This window comes from Pelobates fuscus, chromosome 5 (genome assembly GCF_036172605.1).
Source record: "Pelobates fuscus isolate aPelFus1 chromosome 5, aPelFus1.pri, whole genome shotgun sequence".
Taxonomy (NCBI): Eukaryota; Metazoa; Chordata; class Amphibia; order Anura; family Pelobatidae; genus Pelobates; species Pelobates fuscus.
Genome location: NC_086321.1, coordinates 207,387,815 through 207,405,853, shown reverse-complemented (window position 1 = coordinate 207,405,853; position 18,039 = coordinate 207,387,815). Strand labels below are relative to the sequence as shown.

The 18,039-nt window shown below is 43.5% G+C and overlaps 1 protein-coding gene across 2 annotated transcripts in view; it reads right to left on the bottom strand.

Moving 5' to 3' along the window:
* GOLM1 (golgi membrane protein 1) overlaps positions 1 to 18,039 on the bottom strand; it is an 87,819-nt gene that overhangs the window by 25,535 nt on the left and 44,245 nt on the right. For both annotated transcript variants that reach the window (XM_063454983.1, XM_063454982.1), the window contains exons 2-4: positions 4,099 to 4,240; positions 3,670 to 3,849; positions 1,722 to 1,776 (exon numbers count right to left, since the gene is read on the bottom strand). In XM_063454983.1, the coding sequence (XP_063311053.1) occupies positions 1,722 to 1,776; positions 3,670 to 3,849; positions 4,099 to 4,224 (361 nt within the window). In that variant the 5' untranslated portion in view covers positions 4,225 to 4,240. The remainder of the gene's footprint in view (positions 1 to 1,721; positions 1,777 to 3,669; positions 3,850 to 4,098; positions 4,241 to 18,039) is intronic.

Sequence of the window (18,039 nt, the reverse complement as noted above, 5' to 3'; positions counted from 1 at the left end):
CCGCATGGGTAAAGTATCCGAAAACAGTTCCATGCATTTTGGCCCTGCGGTCGGTCACAAACAAGGGAATGAAAACAGGCGAATTGCCTGTGTTATAGAGCCTGGAGAGGGTTTGAATGAATTCCCTTGTTTGTGGGGTTCTTTCTACCGAACGGCGGGTCATTCGGTAGTTTCCATACGAATTTCTGGAAGTATGGAGGTCTCAGCGGTGTTTGCCTAGTCAAGTGTCCGATTTTAGTTCCAGACACTCGACGGCAAAACACCGCTGTTCGGTAGTTAAAGATGGCCGCCGCCACGTGTTTGTTTCCCGAATGGCGGCCACCCAGAGGACAAAGGATACATTACACTGATTGCCAATTACCCGTTTGCAACATTGTTGCAAACTGTAATTGGAGGCACACTTATTCCTGGGTGGTCTGGTTGTTCGGTAGTTTCACTCAATACAATGAATGGAGTGATTCTACCGAACAATCAGATGAATGCTGTACATATATATAACCCAGGTAACTGCATACAACAATACATACATGACATTAAAGTATTAAAGGCAGGATTACTGTACTACGCTCCACAGTCTTAAAGGTACAGTAGTCCCAAAAGTTCCAATATGTCCATCGCTGCTTTTAAAGGGCCAGCAGCAGCAATACAAATTATTACCTGCCCAAGTATAGTTTCTAAAGTGCAACACGTCCAGGGGCCATAGTCAGCGGGCAGGAGGCCAGCAGCCAGGCCTCTCCAGTTCACAGTGGCGAAGCTGGTTTCGCCACACCCTGTTATTTCTCTTTTTCATGAGATCAGCTTGGTTGATGTATATGAGTATATCCCAGAGCTTTGTGGACATAATGCTGGTATTAAAGTGTATCAGTACATGTAAATAAAACACATTCTTATTCTAACGGACCTGAATGAATTACTATGACGAGTTCACAGAGTCACGTAGAGTTTCTTTGTAACACCTTTTCCCACAGCCACTATCTCTGGAACAATGTGTCATGCAACAAGTTAGTGGCTAAGCTTGGTGAGATGGTTTAAGCTTGGTGAGATTCAGTATTTAAACTCCTCTGTTTTTCATGAATCCTTGATGCCTGAGCGTCTGATTATTCAGGTGGCCAACTGTTTTTCTGCCCCTTAGACTACTTTCACTGCCTATATAGTTCACACTGTCAAGATTGCCTTCCTTAATTTCTCAATCTCTCTTTATGACCTTGGCTTGAGATGGTTTTTCTGACAGTCTAATGCACAGAACAAACAGTTCAACATAGATATATGAAGGGGGATGGGGGGAGCTGGTCAATTGGAGAGGGTAGTCTTATCATATAATTAGCAATTAGCTATGGAGTTGAGGTTTGAAGAGGAAAGTAAGTAAGACATATTTATTTTTGTTAGTCTACACACAGGGTGACTGAAACTGTTCTCTAAACGGATAGCAGCTATACGACGGCTGCTATCAGTTTATACACAGCTCGGTTCACTGCTTAGTCGGTGGCTTGGCGCTCTCTTTGGGGAGGAGAAAGAGCATTCTTTACTGCAGACACACCCAAGAGGTTTTGCCTTGACGTGGCAGGTGAGCTTACACTTGAATGGCCATTGGAGTGATACTAAAAAACTATAGTTATTTAAATGTGCACAGGGATTTGGGATAGTCCGCAAGTAACTCTATCCTTTAGTATTTGTTTTATATTTAATAAATCCAAAGTATTTCTGCAGCTTAGATTATTTACCTTGTAGAATCTGTATCCGTCTATCCTTTAGCGTTATATTGTTTATTAAAGATTCCTGTGCAAACAGAAAAGTGAGAAGGAATAAACACAATGTTATTTCATAGTATAGGTTTCTGCATTATTCCATGACCTCACTAACCACATGACCTGCATTAGATTTAATACAAGTACATTTATTTTCCAAGAAGTCATTTAAGCACAATGCATGAGTTTTCTCATAGAACAAGGCACATATTAATCCTATTGTAGAAACACAGCACTTGCCTCAACATCAAAGGGGAACGTAGCCTTGTTCATAACCGGATGTAAAAAAATAAATAGGCATATGTACAGGACTGGAATAGAAATCGTCATTTTTTCTCCCCAATAAATGTCTTCCCTGTCATTGATTTCCAATACTGTGCTTGTTTGTTGTGTGTCCTGTTGTATGTGCTGTCTCAAAGCTAGATATGTGACATCGCAACTACACAAGAGGGACAATTCAAACACAGCGTAGATCAACGTTAAATTTGCTATTGTGACAGCTAATTTGCAAATTAAATTTCCCTCATTAAAGGACCACTATAGTGCCAGGAAAACATACTCGTTTTCCTGGCACTATAGTGCCCTGAGGGTGCCCCCACCCTCAGGGTCCCACTCCCGCCCGGTTCTGGAAAGGGGAAAAGGGGTAAAACATACCTTTTTCCAGCGCTGGGCGGGGAGCTCTCCTCCTCCTCTCCGCCTCCGTTCCGCCCCGTCGGCTGAATGCGCACGCGCGGAAAGAGCTGCGCGCGCATTCAGCCGGTCGCATAGGAATGCATTATCAATGCTTTCCTATGGACGCTTGCGTGCTCTCACTGTGATTTTCACAGTGAGAATCACGCAAGCGCCTCTAGCGGCTGTCAATGAGACAGCCACTAGAGGATTTGGGGGAAGGCTTAACCCATTTATAAACATAGCAGTTTCTCTGAAACTGCTATGTTTATGAAAAAAAGGGTTAACCCTAGAAGGACCTGGCACCCAGACCACTTAATTAAGCTGAAATGGTCTGGGTGCCTAGAGTGGTCCTTTAAACCCATCAAACCTTCAGCTCTATTTTTTTTTCTCCGTTTCACTTTGCAAGTATTGGTTTATACATATATGCGTGTTGTCATGTTCCTTTTTCTGCATTTGTATACCCACTTTAACCAAGTATATGCAAGTATGTCAATAAAACTTTTATTGGTGAAAACAAGCAAACCTTCAGCGCTAGGCCCTAAAACCAGCACTCATTCAGCCCAGGGCAACACTGCATTTATTTAAAGGCAAACCTCTAAAGCTTAATTTAATGGTTCTGGGGCATGTAGCCCACACTTGCAGGATCAGCAGTGTGGTCTATATGCCCCAGAACTCAGACAACCACTAGAGGGACTTCCTGGGTGAGGTCCTGCAACTTTTGCAGAATCTACATTCACCGTGCCAACGTTTTACATCCCCAGGTTCTGCGTGGGCGGCAATTAAAGGGACTTCCGCTGCACTGAGAGCATAAAGCTTGGTCACGGGACTCATAAGCCCATAGAATAGCCTATAGCGCACATTTTAGTTTTTTCATTTTTATGGCAAACAGTGGAGCTGTATTTGTCTAGGGAAAGGGGCACTATAGCAGTAAGAATACAGATTAGTATTCCCAACGCTCTAATATTCCTTTACATAGTTCAATATTCAAGCACCCTCCTAATAACAGTATGGCACAGACCAAAATAAACTACTAGTAAAACAGCCCACTTGTCTCAGATTGTAGAATGTCATTAAATAGTATTAGATTCTTGTCTTTAAATGTAAGACAAGATATCTTTTAATCCTATAACAATGTTTGCAGTGCTCTTTTTCCCCTCAGGCAGACTGTCACTGTCTGCATTTATATGTAAATAGATATAATCCCGTTTGGATTTCCATTCTGCTGTGGAGTTCGCCCTTAAGACCTACTTACCTTTTCACTGTTATACAACAAGTTTACACTTTGCAACTGGGAACTGTGCAAAGACTGGATATTGTCAATTTGTTCTTTCTGCTTAGCCAGCTTTTCTTCAAATTCGTTCTTTTTCATTTCCACAGCCCCTCGCTCAGCGGCTGCCCTGTGCATTTTCCCCTCCAGCTCCAACACGTGACTCTAGAAGAGGCAGATTAACATTGCTCATGTACACCTAAAAAGCCACATGCATGTCAGAAAATGTTTTAGAAACCATTGCAGCTCTTTACTTTAGTCGCCTGAAAACTTTTTGATGCCCTGCTGCCCTTTAATGGTGTCCTTGTAGGTCTAACAGAAACTCCTAATACTCAATTTGCTGAAAGCAACACACAAAACATTTAACCGTCAGTTGTTTTCTGGCTAATAATTCTTTGAATAGAAGAACCCTACCTGTAGTTCCACACATCGGGAGCTTGTCATCCAGTAGTTTATCCCCAAAACCAAAATACACGACAGGAGGACAGCAATGAGAAGAGGTGGGGACTTCATTCCTCTGCGGCCGCTCCCCAATCCCATTACACTTGTGGTAAACCTGAGACAAAATAAGACCGTACACGTCAAAAATCATCTACACTGCACTTTAGTTTAACATTTTTAACTACTAATACGGTCCCTTACAGCTTCTGTGTACCTAGTCAAAATTGTTGAATCATTTTTTGTATTTTTTTAAAAGTGATTAATTACTGGAAACTAGCTAACACGCTGACTAAGTCTTAGATTGCCTCTAGCAAAAAGATCATGCAATGTTAAACAGCTCAAAAAAAAAAAAAGGAAGTGAGGAAAGTTCCCCGTGAAAAACGGAGCTCTAATCTCACGACCGCTACCCCCAATTTACAATGTCAAAACAGTTAAAACTAAAAATAACAAAAACTTTAATAGAACACACATAATATCACACTAACACACCTAGTGTATTACCCCCAAAAATGTGAGGGTTTAGGAAAAAATAATAAAAAGTGAAACAATGCGACTGCAGTAGTACAGTGGCAGGACAGTACGGCAAAAAGCCTTATGGGGTAGGGGCAGCAACAGCCTTCACATAAATGCAGTTAGTTACTAGAGCATTGAGACAAAATTGCAATAGTGAGGAAACATAGTTGCTGACAAAGACCTCCCACAAGGCTACAGCCTATTTATAACTCGTTCGTACCGAGAAGCAAGGAAAGAGAACATTGAATTCTCCTAGTCCAAGCTATTCTTGGTTTCCCTATACCTTTCGATAATCCTAAGGAGTATATGCTTAATTGTAGCCAGTAAAAAAGTCCCTGGTCTATCTGGTGCCATCAAAGGAAAATAAATCGAAAGGATAGCGAGATAAAAAATAGAGGAAAAGAAAGTATGAAAGTGGCTGAGTCTAAACAGAGCTAAACAGAAGGCTAAATCGCCATAAATGCTCCTAACCCAGAATCATAATAGTCACTCTATTAAATCTCGAAGACTGCAGGGTTTCCTGCAAGCTGTCCAGGCACTCGACAAAAGTTCTATCCAAATACAGGATCGTTTCAAGTAACAGTGAATCAGGCTGCCCAACGCGCGTTTCGGCGGTCTAACCGCCTTTCTCAAGGGCAAATCGTGCATACTGAGCCTCTCCTTGCCTCCCTTAAATACCCAGGAGTCCCTACCTGTTCAGAAGGGGCGGGGGTCCATAAGTGGCCGCCAGCCGAATGAGCTTGATTACGGCTTATGGTATGCGCATGTCCGTACTTGATTCCAGGCGCATGCGCAAGGACTTTAATTTATTTCCTTGTAAGTATTCATCCAGGCATGCGCCTGGACTTAGTCTCCGGACCTCCGATTATTCCACTACGCCAATGCGTCCTCGTCCGAATGCCAGCGCATGCGCAGGGACTTAGTTTTCAGTATGCGCATGCGCGCGGACATAGTCGTCGAGCGGAACGATCGGTCCCCTAGAGAAGGCTGATCCGCTTCTAATAGAGAGCGGGTCAGCCCCATACGAGGGGATACTTTTAGTAGTCTTACAAGGACTTAAGTCCTAAAGGGAATTAACTTCAGTATATATAAAAAAGGGCTGACAACATAGGTATGATTCCTCAATCAGAACTCTGTCGGCCAAATCATATCTGCTATTGGGCATCAATAGTCTCTGTCGTAATAAGACAGATAGCCTCATCAGTCATCCCGAAAATCAATTATGAAAGGGGATATGTAAGGTAGGGTATTACTCCTGGTATTGTCTATTATAGGCGCTCAGATAGAGGAGGGGAGGCAGAGTATATGGTCAGTAGTAAATTAAGTGTCAGTGAGAAGAAAAAAATAGTTCAATCAAAAGTTATACATTAGATTAATATGTACAGTAAAAGAGTGGTGTATGCAAAAGGAAAGGCATGGTTCACAAGAGGACCTGCGCAATTGGTCCCTATCCGAAGATAGGTAATGAGACAAAATACTTATCAAATAAATGGGGCAAAGGAAAAGCCCTCATTGAGGCCACCAGGTTGGAGTGTCTTTAACCTATATATCCATTTGGATTCTCTCTGCCTAAGGATTCTGTCAAAATCCCCACGTCTCTGATTCCTCTTAACCAGTTCGAGGCCACAGAATCTGAGGTTATTTGAGTCACCATGGTGGTGTTCCTTTAAATGTCTAGATACAGGTGTTTCTAGGCGGTTCCTTGGGGACCTTACATGCTCCAAGATTCTTTCTTTGAAGGCCCTGAAGGTCTTGCCCACATACCTCTGTCCGCAGGAACATGATAGAAGGTACACTAATCCCTTGGTATTACAATTAAAGAAATCTTTAATCTTTATAGAGTCTTCCCCTGTGCTGTCACTTATAATTTTTGAGCCTTTGGAGATGTATCTGCAGGCGACACACCTACCGCAGCCATATGAGCCGCAAGGTGGGGTGCCTAACCAGGTGGCTCTTGGTTGTACTGGGGTAGAAAAGTGACTTGGTACCAACATATCACGGATGTTACGTCCCCGTCTGGCCGTAATGTCAATATGGGGGCCAAGGACGTGTTTAAGATGGGCATCATTTAGCAGTAGAGGCCAAAATCTGTCCAAAGACCTCCTAACCTCGGGCCAGCCTGCGTCGTATGTTGCAATCATACGAATTTTGCAAGCTTCCGTAGTTGTATCTTTGTCGGATTGGTCACAAAGAAGTGTACTTCTCTGGGTCCCTAGTGCCCTTTTGTACGCCCTCTTCAAGCAGCGATTCGGGTAGCCCTTTGCTTTGAAATGGGCTCTGAGTTGTTGTGCTTTGAGTTTGAAATCCAAAGTATCGCTGCAATTCCTGCGGAGGCGGAGGTATTGACCCGTGGGGATACCTTCTTTAAGTGGTCTCGGATGATAGCTACTCCAGTGGAGAAGCGAGTTTGTAGCCGTTGGTTTTTTATATAATGTAGATTGGAATGTGCCTCCCTCGTCCATGATGATGGTCACATCTAGAAAATTAATAGAGCGTCCCCCAAATTCGGATGTGAATCGCAGGTTCTCTTCATTCTGGTTAAGAAGAGATACCAGATCAGAGAATTCCTGGGGGGTACCTTGCCAGACGATTAGGACATCGTCAATATAACGACCCCACCATAGAATCTTGGGTAAATATTCTGCCAAATTCTCAGATGTAACTATCCAGTGTTCCCACCACCCCAGGTGAAGGTTCGCATACGATGGAGCACACGCCGTGCCCATAGCGGTACCCCTCACCTGGTGGTAGAACTTGGAATTGAACAGGAAATAGTTATGTGACAGAATAAAACCCAGTAGGCGTAAAACAAAGGTTGTATGAGAGTCATCTTTACGTGATCTCTGATTGAGAAAAAATCCTACATGTTCAATCCCCCTCTCATGAGGGATGGAGGAGTAGAGGGATTCTACATCCAGGCTACAGAGATTCGCTGTAGGTGGAAATTTGAGCTCTGATAGTCTGTTTAGGGCTTGTTTTGTATCCCTAATATATGAGGGGAGGGCCTCCACAAAGGGTCTTAGAATCTTATCAACGTACAAGCTACCATTCTGTGTGAGATTATCCACACCTGAGACGATTGGACGTCCCGGGGGTTGCTCTTTGTTCTTGTGAACCTTAGGCAGGCAGTAGAAGGTTGCTATCTTGGGGTGACGATTGAGGATGAAGTCATATTCGTCCCCCGACAGCAACCCTCTACTGCGGCCGTCGTCCAGAATTTCTTTATATTTCTGGAGATAGTCGTTAGTGGGGTCAAATTTGATATTTTTGTAGGTCCCAGAGTCACCCAACACCCGTTCTACCATTTCAACATATTTGTTGACGTCCATTATCACGACATTACCCCCCTTGTCCGCTGGTTTGACAATGATATCACTATCGTCTTGGAGTGATTTCAAGGCCCGCTGTTCCTTTTTATGGAGGTTGTCATTTGATCGAATGGAGAGGGATCTAAAATTGATTTTTTCAATCTCGTTCCTTGCTGCTTCAAGAAAAAGTTCTATATTCCTGAAGCCAGCAAAACTCGGTGTGTATCTACTCTTGGGTTTTAGGTCGGTATATTTGTGGGTGATAGTTGGGTCGTTCTCATCCAGGAGAGAGAGGAGGGTAGTCAGGCACTGATAGTCTTTGGTCGTGAATCCAAGATCTCTAGCTTTTTTCTCATTCTGAATTGAATGGAATTTGTGTAATGCCAGTTTGCGAATAAAAAGGTGGAGATCTTTGATCCAACTGAATCTGTCAAATGGTGGGGTCGGTACGAATGATAGTCCCCTTCCAAGAACCCTAAGTTGGTCTTGGTTCAATATACGAGAAGACAGATTCATGACTTGTGACTCAGTTACTGTTTTTCGGGTGGCATCTAGTACCTTCTCCTTCGCCCCCCTCCCCTTGGGTACCTGGTTTGGTATCTTGTACGTTGACTTGGGAATTCTTCCTGGTTGCCCATGGCTAAAAAATTAACCCCTTTCTTAAGGATCCCCCTTGGATTGGGAGCCATTGTGGAGGTGGACGGTTGTGGTTGGGACTCAGCTGGAGTTGTTTGACTACCTGAGTCTGTATCAGAGGAGTCGTAGTCAGATGTTAAGGCATTATCTGAGGTGCGTCTAATTCTTCGATTAAATGATTTATAGATGTTCCCAGTTTAATGGACGTCAACAAATATGTTGAAATGGTAGAACGGGTGTTGGGTGACTCTGGGACCTACAAAAATATCAAATTTGACCCCACTAACGACTATCTCCAGAAATATAAAGAAATTCTGGACGACGGCCGCAGTAGAGGGTTGCTGTCGGGGGACGAATATGGCTTCATCCTCAATCGTCACCCCAAGATAGCAACCTTCTACTGCCTGCCTAAGGTTCACAAGAACAAAGAGCAACCCCCGGGACGTCCAATCGTCTCAGGTGTGGATAATCTCACACAGAATGGTAGCTTGTACGTTGATAAGATTCTAAGACCCTTTGTGGAGGCCCTCCCCTCATATATTAGGGATACAAAACAAGCCCTAAACAGACTATCAGAGCTCAAATTTCCACCTACAGCGAATCTCTGTAGCCTGGATGTAGAATCCCTCTACTCCTCCATCCCTCATGAGAGGGGGATTGAACATGTAGGATTTTTTCTCAATCAGAGATCACGTAAAGATGACTCTCATACAACCTTTGTTTTACGCCTACTGGGTTTTATTCTGTCACATAACTATTTCCTGTTCAATTCCAAGTTCTACCACCAGGTGAGGGGTACCGCTATGGGCACGGCGTGTGCTCCATCGTATGCGAACCTTCACCTGGGGTGGTGGGAACACTGGATAGTTACATCTGAGAATTTGGCAGAATATTTACCCAAGATTCTATGGTGGGGTCGTTATATTGACGATGTCCTAATCGTCTGGCAAGGTACCCCCCAGGAATTCTCTGATCTGGTATCTCTTCTTAACCAGAATGAAGAGAACCTGCGATTCACATCCGAATTTGGGGGACGCTCTATTAATTTTCTAGATGTGACCATCATCATGGACGAGGGAGGCACATTCCAATCTACATTATATAAAAAACCAACGGCTACAAACTCGCTTCTCCACTGGAGTAGCTATCATCCGAGACCACTTAAAGAAGGTATCCCCACGGGTCAATACCTCCGCCTCCGCAGGAATTGCAGCGATACTTTGGATTTCAAACTCAAAGCACAACAACTCAGAGCCCATTTCAAAGCAAAGGGCTACCCGAATCGCTGCTTGAAGAGGGCGTACAAAAGGGCACTAGGGACCCAGAGAAGTACACTTCTTTGTGACCAATCCGACAAAGATACAACTACGGAAGCTTGCAAAATTCGTATGATTGCAACATACGACGCAGGCTGGCCCGAGGTTAGGAGGTCTTTGGACAGATTTTGGCCTCTACTGCTAAATGATGCCCATCTTAAACACGTCCTTGGCCCCCATATTGACATTACGGCCAGACGGGGACGTAACATCCGTGATATGTTGGTACCAAGTCACTTTTCTACCCCAGTACAACCAAGAGCCACCTGGTTAGGCACCCCACCTTGCGGCTCATATGGCTGCGGTAGGTGTGTCGCCTGCAGATACATCTCCAAAGGCTCAAAAATTATAAGTGACAGCACAGGGGAAGACTCTATAAAGATTAAAGATTTCTTTAATTGTAATACCAAGGGATTAGTGTACCTTCTATCATGTTCCTGCGGACAGAGGTATGTGGGCAAGACCTTCAGGGCCTTCAAAGAAAGAATCTTGGAGCATGTAAGGTCCCCAAGGAACCGCCTAGAAACACCTGTATCTAGACATTTAAAGGAACACCACCATGGTGACTCAAATAACCTCAGATTCTGTGGCCTCGAACTGGTTAAGAGGAATCAGAGACGTGGGGATTTTGACAGAATCCTTAGGCAGAGAGAATCCAAATGGATATATAGGTTAAAGACACTCCAACCTGGTGGCCTCAATGAGGGCTTTTCCTTTGCCCCATTTATTTGATAAGTATTTTGTCTCATTACCTATCTTCGGATAGGGACCAATTGCGCAGGTCCTCTTGTGAACCATGCCTTTCCTTTTGCATACACCACTCTTTTACTGTACATATTAATCTAATGTATAACTTTTGATTGAACTATTTTTTTCTTCTCACTGACACTTAATTTACTACTGACCATATACTCTGCCTCCCCTCCTCTATCTGAGCGCCTATAATAGACAATACCAGGAGTAATACCCTACCTTACATATCCCCTTTCATAATTGATTTTCGGGATGACTGATGAGGCTATCTGTCTTATTACGACAGAGACTATTGATGCCCAATAGCAGATATGATTTGGCCGACAGAGTTCTGATTGAGGAATCATACCTATGTTGTCAGCCCTTTTTTATATATACTGAAGTTAATTCCCTTTAGGACTTAAGTCCTTGTAAGACTACTAAAAGTATCCCCTCGTATGGGGCTGACCCGCTCTCTATTAGAAGCGGATCAGCCTTCTCTAGGGGACCGATCGTTCCGCTCGACGACTATGTCCGCGCGCATGCGCATACTGAAAACTAAGTCCCTGCGCATGCGCTGGCATTCGGACGAGGACGCATTGGCGTAGTGGAATAATCGGAGGTCCGGAGACTAAGTCCAGGCGCATGCCTGGATGAATACTTACAAGGAAATAAATTAAAGTCCTTGCGCATGCGCCTGGAATCAAGTACGGACATGCGCATACCATAAGCCGTAATCAAGCTCATTCGGCTGGCGGCCACTTATGGACCCCCGCCCCTTCTGAACAGGTAGGGACTCCTGGGTATTTAAGGGAGGCAAGGAGAGGCTCAGTATGCACGATTTGCCCTTGAGAAAGGCGGTTAGACCGCCGAAACGCGCGTTGGGCAGCCTGATTCACTGTTACTTGAAACGATCCTGTATTTGGATAGAACTTTTGTCGAGTGCCTGGACAGCTTGCAGGAAACCCTGCAGTCTTCGAGATTTAATAGAGTGACTATTATGATTCTGGGTTAGGAGCATTTATGGCGATTTAGCCTTCTGTTTAGCTCTGTTTAGACTCAGCCACTTTCATACTTTCTTTTCCTCTATTTTTTATCTCGCTATCCTTTCGATTTATTTTCCTTTGATGGCACCAGATAGACCAGGGACTTTTTTACTGGCTACAATTAAGCATATACTCCTTAGGATTATCGAAAGGTATAGGGAAACCAAGAATAGCTTGGACTAGGAGAATTCAATGTTCTCTTTCCTTGCTTCTCGGTACGAACGAGTTATAAATAGGCTGTAGCCTTGTGGGAGGTCTTTGTCAGCAACTATGTTTCCTCACTATTGCAATTTTGTCTCAATGCTCTAGTAACTAACTGCATTTATGTGAAGGCTGTTGCTGCCCCTACCCCATAAGGCTTTTTGCCGTACTGTCCTGCCACTGTACTACTGCAGTCGCATTGTTTCACTTTTTATTATTTTTTCCTAAACCCTCACATTTTTGGGGGTAATACACTAGGTGTGTTAGTGTGATATTATGTGTGTTCTATTAAAGTTTTTGTTATTTTTAGTTTTAACTGTTTTGACATTGTAAATTGGGGGTAGCGGTCGTGAGATTAGAGCTCCGTTTTTCACGGGGAACTTTCCTCACTTCCTTTTTTTTTTTTTGAATTTCTATACATAGAGGGTTAAGCCCTATACTACCCCTGTAACCCTTCCTCAGCTTTTTGGTCAGAGTTTTCTCTTTGACTGAGAACTTATTTGTTAATGTTAAACAGCTCCTATAATTAGAAATCAATATATGTAAATTAGACACATTTAAAAATAATAACTGAGAAAGGTAGGAGGAGACTGTGCCCCAAACAATATATGTAGAAACTTATACATACACAGGTCTTTTTTAAATAAGTACAAGAAAAAATACTCCAATGGCGAAGTAAGTTCTAATAGATCTAAAAAAAAGAAATAAAGTAATGTACTTACATTTACCAGAGCAGAACTTGCTCTGGTATATACAGCATGGGTGGTATAATAAAAATGTACTATTTATTTACCATACAAAAATAAAAAAAAAGCTGTATAAAATAGCATAAAATAGTATATATACTGCTTTTGTTGGTTTTGTATGGTAAATAAATACAAAAAAAATAAGTTTACCAGTTCTGCTCTGGTAAATGTAAGTACATTACTTTTTCTTTTTTATATTTATTAGAACTTACTTCACCACTGGAGTATTTTTTCTTGTACTTATTTCTACATATGTCCTGCATACTGCACCTTACTTGAGACACCTGGGACGTCTATACCAGCATATATCCTTAGACGGGGATTGTTCCGTCCATGCGTAATACAGCTGAGCTCTGAGTTAGCTCTATCAAATGTGAGTGATAACCACATAAGATAACTTCACCACCTATTCACCAGATATACTGTACTGCACTATTATATTTTTTTGCTTTTATCTTTGAGGTCAACTGTGTGTACAGGTTTAAAAAAATAAAAAGACGTGTATGTATAAATTTCTACATGTATTGTTTGGGACGCGGTCTCCTCCTACCTTTCTCATATTCTACTATCTACAAGGTTTAGGAATCCTTGTATTGGTTACTGCAGCCCACAGTTATCCTGTGTTTAATACTATAGTGAGCGCCTACTAACTTTTTTTTTTACCAGATAAAAACTACTTCACTAAGTTGAAGTGGCTCAGTAACCTCAAACTTACCTTAATCCTATGGTTCCCTCTTGCAGAATCTGCTGTGCATTTCTGATAAATTTCTAAGTAAAACATAAGTCAAAGTAGGGACTACTTTGTCTTGTATATTTTTCCTATGCTTGACAATATTGACAAAGTGTGTAGTTCATCTGAAAGCTAGCTCCACTCTTTAAGATTGTCAAGCATAGGAAAACTACACAAGACAAAGACCTTTGTCTTGTGTTTTTATTGAGAAACACATCAGCAATGAATAACAGATTCTGAAAGAGGAAGAGTAGATGAAACAATAGTAGGTGAATTTGGGGCTCAGTAGAGGGCAACACAGAACTTTTATATGTTTAAAGGGGAGTTTTTTTTCACAGGAAAGTCAAGCCAATGAAATATGAACAAACTATTTCTTGAGAAAGGCAGAAAATGCAGCATCTATGTCTGAAAATATTCAAGTGACATACATACACCATGGGCATATCACAGTATAGTTAATAATTATATTATCAGCTCCAGGTACAGCAATCCATCACTAATGAGCCTGTTGACTCACATGGCATCCTAGCTTCAGCAAGTTATCATTTGAAATTCTTTTCAATGATTTGCCCCAGGTCTGGCGGGACAATACCGATTTGCATACCCCGACAGTTGGTAATCCTGCACAGTTGCCATAATAAATGTAGACATTGTTATAGTGCCTGCAGTTCTGCCCCCCATCCTACCCCCCAAGACCATTAATTTCACTAATTAAAAGGCTTGGAAGCGTGGCATGCCTCCATGCCCTCTGGTTATAAGAGCCGGGAATCTTACTTCCCAGCTTTCACACTGTGATGTCACATGCGCAGCGCTGTCACAGTTGGCCATAGAGAATCATTGAATATAATGATTCTCTATATAAGAATCGTAGGCGCATTGCGGACAAACGCTGCGCATGCCCCAACGTTCTCCAATGCTCCTCTATGAGTAGAATTGGACTGGCCCGCCAAACTCAGGAGGAATTGAATGCAGAGGGTTAGAAATCTTGAAATCTTTAGCAGTTTGTAATTGTATATACATGAAACTAGAATATGAGGAAATACGTATTTCCCACAGTACAGCATTACGAGATAAAAATAACCCTCCACCACAATCAGAATCTCCATCTAAGGTGTCATGCTGCTTTTTATGCAAACAAAAGTGTTGCTGTCTCTTTAATTTCCTCTCAATTTGAATGTTAGTGTTTGGGCTGAAAACATCAAGAGAGAATAATGCATGACTGACAAAAATACAAAAAATAAAATAAAGGGAAACTTCAAGATGCCAAGGTCATCTGAGAATAGAAATAGAATAGCATATACATCAGAAATGATAACAGTTTTAACAATCATATTATAACCCAGAACCATGGGTTGAACAGCAATGGGCAGCTGTGATTGGCTGGGAATATTAGCAGATTGCTTTCAATATATCACTGTGGCCATTGCAGGTATGAATTGCAGACGTCAGATTGGCAGGAGAGATCCCCAGCAAAGAGGGAGCCCGGCACTGGAGAAAGGTAAGTGGCTGAAGGGGATTTACCCCTTCAGCAAAGCGGGAGGGGGGCCCTGAGGGTGGGAGGGACCTAATGGCCTTATAGTACCAGGAAAACCAGTTTGTTTTCCTGGTACTATAGTGCTCATTTAACATAACACGAGTATGCCTAATAATATGATCACGCTATTCTTGTAGGGACAGTTCCCTGGTGTCCTCAAAAGTTGGGACTCTCCCGCCGAAATCAAGAGAGGTGGAAGGCCTGGTCTACAGTGTCCTTTTAATGATGAGCTACAATGTTTATCCTGCATTGCCATCTGTGTGAGAGACAAAAGGAATATCTCTGTTCACATCCCATGAAGATGGTGTAATGGTGTAAGTAGGCATCCCCTGACAATCGAGACCCAAAGTCTGCAGAGAATTGAGGCCCAAAGCCTGGATCCCCCATTGAGGTAAGTTTGTAAAAAGTCACACCTTTTTCAACAGCAAGGAATCTAAAAAATCCCCATACCTTATTATGTTCCATAAAGCCTTAGTTGTCTGGTGCAGTGATTGTCACCAGCCCAAGATAGTAGAACGTAGGTTAAAGAAACCGTGTTTGCCTGGACCTACTTTCTACCATTATCTACTTAATTGGGGTTTGCCAACCCTGTCCTTTATGCATCTGGATTTCACTTAGGGAGTGCGGAATCCTTCATTTTTGAATCAACACCAGCCAAAGGTAGACTGTGTTCAATGTTCAATAGTGAAGGGTTATGGACCTGTGAAAGTGGATAAGACAACCAGTTTATAATTAAATGATTAAAACCAAAGTCATAAATCTCGGGGAAGTTACATGGTTATTTACTAAAGAGACAATTTTCAGGAATAAATTAAAATAAACAATATACAATGGAGGCGTGTAAAGTATGCAATATTTTAAAACTAGAGTAGGAAGAGAGAAAAAAGCAGCTCCTTCTTTATTCTCTGGGATGAAGGAAGTACTATTGGACAAAACACATTGAATTGCTGCTGCTACCATTTGGACTTAGTTTTTTTTTATTCTGTATTTTGGTTTTACGGTTTTATAGCAATCTGCAATCTGTAACCGGATTGGAAGGTGCCCATTTAGTCCACTTGGATTGTTCATCAGTTCCATCTGGTAAGGGCTATGGATCTAGCTGACCTTGGTCAGTATGTCGTCCCTGGGTCACCGTCCTAGCCACATCTGTATCCCGCGAGGGCTATCCCTTCGGTGGTCTGAGCTATTTGGGGTGTCCTGGTAACGTTTGGGTCAGGTTATCTAGTTTCCCGGCACCCCTATAAGGGTCTGTCGTCTTAAGGTGTACCTTCCCCTCTGCAGACTTCTGAGAAACGTGTCAAGGTAGACTTATGGGAGGTCATCTGAGCAACCCAGGGTCGGGGGAGAGCCTCAGTTTTACGTAGTATCAGTCTGCCTGCTGTGCATGCGCTATGCAGGGCAAGTCACGGGAGCTTCGGGATCCGGCTATGTACCGGGGACCTAGTGGTTCTGTTTCTCAAAACCTGTGCTGTGCTACCGGTTGATTCAGGTTGTCAGTCCTGGATTGTTCCAGGTCTCTGCAATATGGGTAAATAGGTCAAGTGGGAGTTAAGTCGTCTCGTTATCAGTCTAGATCGTGGGGGAGACTGTTGGTTGTCAGTGAGGAATAGGTGGTGGGTGTCTATGTCCTTGAGAGGCAGGGTGAGTGTTTTGGTGTACTGCAGGTTTCAACTAAGTTGGTGTGGGGGCCACCGTTCTGTCAGCCACGTACATGGTCCATGGATACCAGGTCAAGGCACACTGCTCCGGTCTCCCGTGTAGGTCAGCTGTCAGGGACTCCATTGTGTGTATGTCTTCTACCGTCGCTACCCACTGCCTCAAGGTGGGCGCAGTTGGCTGTTTCTACATCCTAGGGATGAGGGATTTGGCGGCGTTGAGGAGGGGCAATTCCAGGGATTTTTTGTATGCTTTTAGTGGGCTACGGGTGTGGTGCAAGAGCATCGGTAGGGGTGCCAGGGGAATATCGGAGCCTGTGATGTTGTTGATCTCCCTTCTAATTTGTTCCCAGTAAGGGGCGATTACTGGGCATGACCACCACATGTGGATGTAGGTGCCAGGGTGTGTACCGCATCGCCAGCACACGTCTGACGTGGCGCAGTGCATGTGGTGCAGTGTGTCTGGCGTTCTTTACCAGTGTGTGAGCACTTTATAGTTCAGTTCCTGAAATTTTGAGCTAATGGAGCATTTGTGCGTGAGGGTGAAAATCTTGTCCCAGTCTTGTGTAGTGAGTGTCACTCCCGCATCTCTTTCCCAATGGTCTTTGAACCTAAGCTCAACATCCCTAGTCGTCCGGGCCATGAGTAGTGTGTAAAGAGTTGAGATACCCCTGGTGATGTGTGTGCAGTGTACGCAAAGGGTCTCGAAGTCGGTTAAGGGTCTGTGTATGTGCCCCCGTCCCGGCAAGGATGAGTAGTATGATTTTATTTGGCAGTATCTGAACTGTTCTAGAAATGAGGGTGTTCTGTCGGGGCAAAGCTCTCCGAGCGTTTTGAGACCGTTGGTACTGAGCCACTGGTGTAGATATGGCCAGTCCGACGGCTGAAGTCCGGCTAGGTCCCCGCGCGTCAGCGTATCTGCCAAGTCCGGGTTATGTGTGAGTGGGGTTAGGGGGCTGGGTGCAGTGGTAAGTTGGAGACGGTATCGGGTAGCCGTCCAAACCCTCAGGGTTGCGTCTATGAGGGGATTCTTAGTTTGTAAGTCTGCGTGTGTGGCCGTGTGTAAGCATGCCTCTCTTTTATGTATGCAAGTGCAACATTGAATTAAATTTTCTTTTCATATACAGTATTGCACTATTTGCCATTTTTTATCTTTACATATATATCTGTGGAGTCGAAAAGTGAAGATACCAGTCACATAAATGACTGCCTCTTAAATAAGAATCTAGTGGGGGCGGAGCCTGACTGCCGATGAAGATGGCCGCGATCTGAGAGAGCTCCGTGGCGGCAAACGCAACTTAAGCACAAAAAACGGGCATTAACACAGGCAATCCACCCGTGAACCGAGCACTACATACCCGACCCACACCGGAGCAAGCTGAAATGGGAGGTGGACGAAAATCCAAGTCCGGAACGGCCGTGGCACCAATCTTCAGAACCAGGTCAGACAGAGAGGCGCCATGCGCACACAGCATGCAGGCCTCGGACTCAGACTCT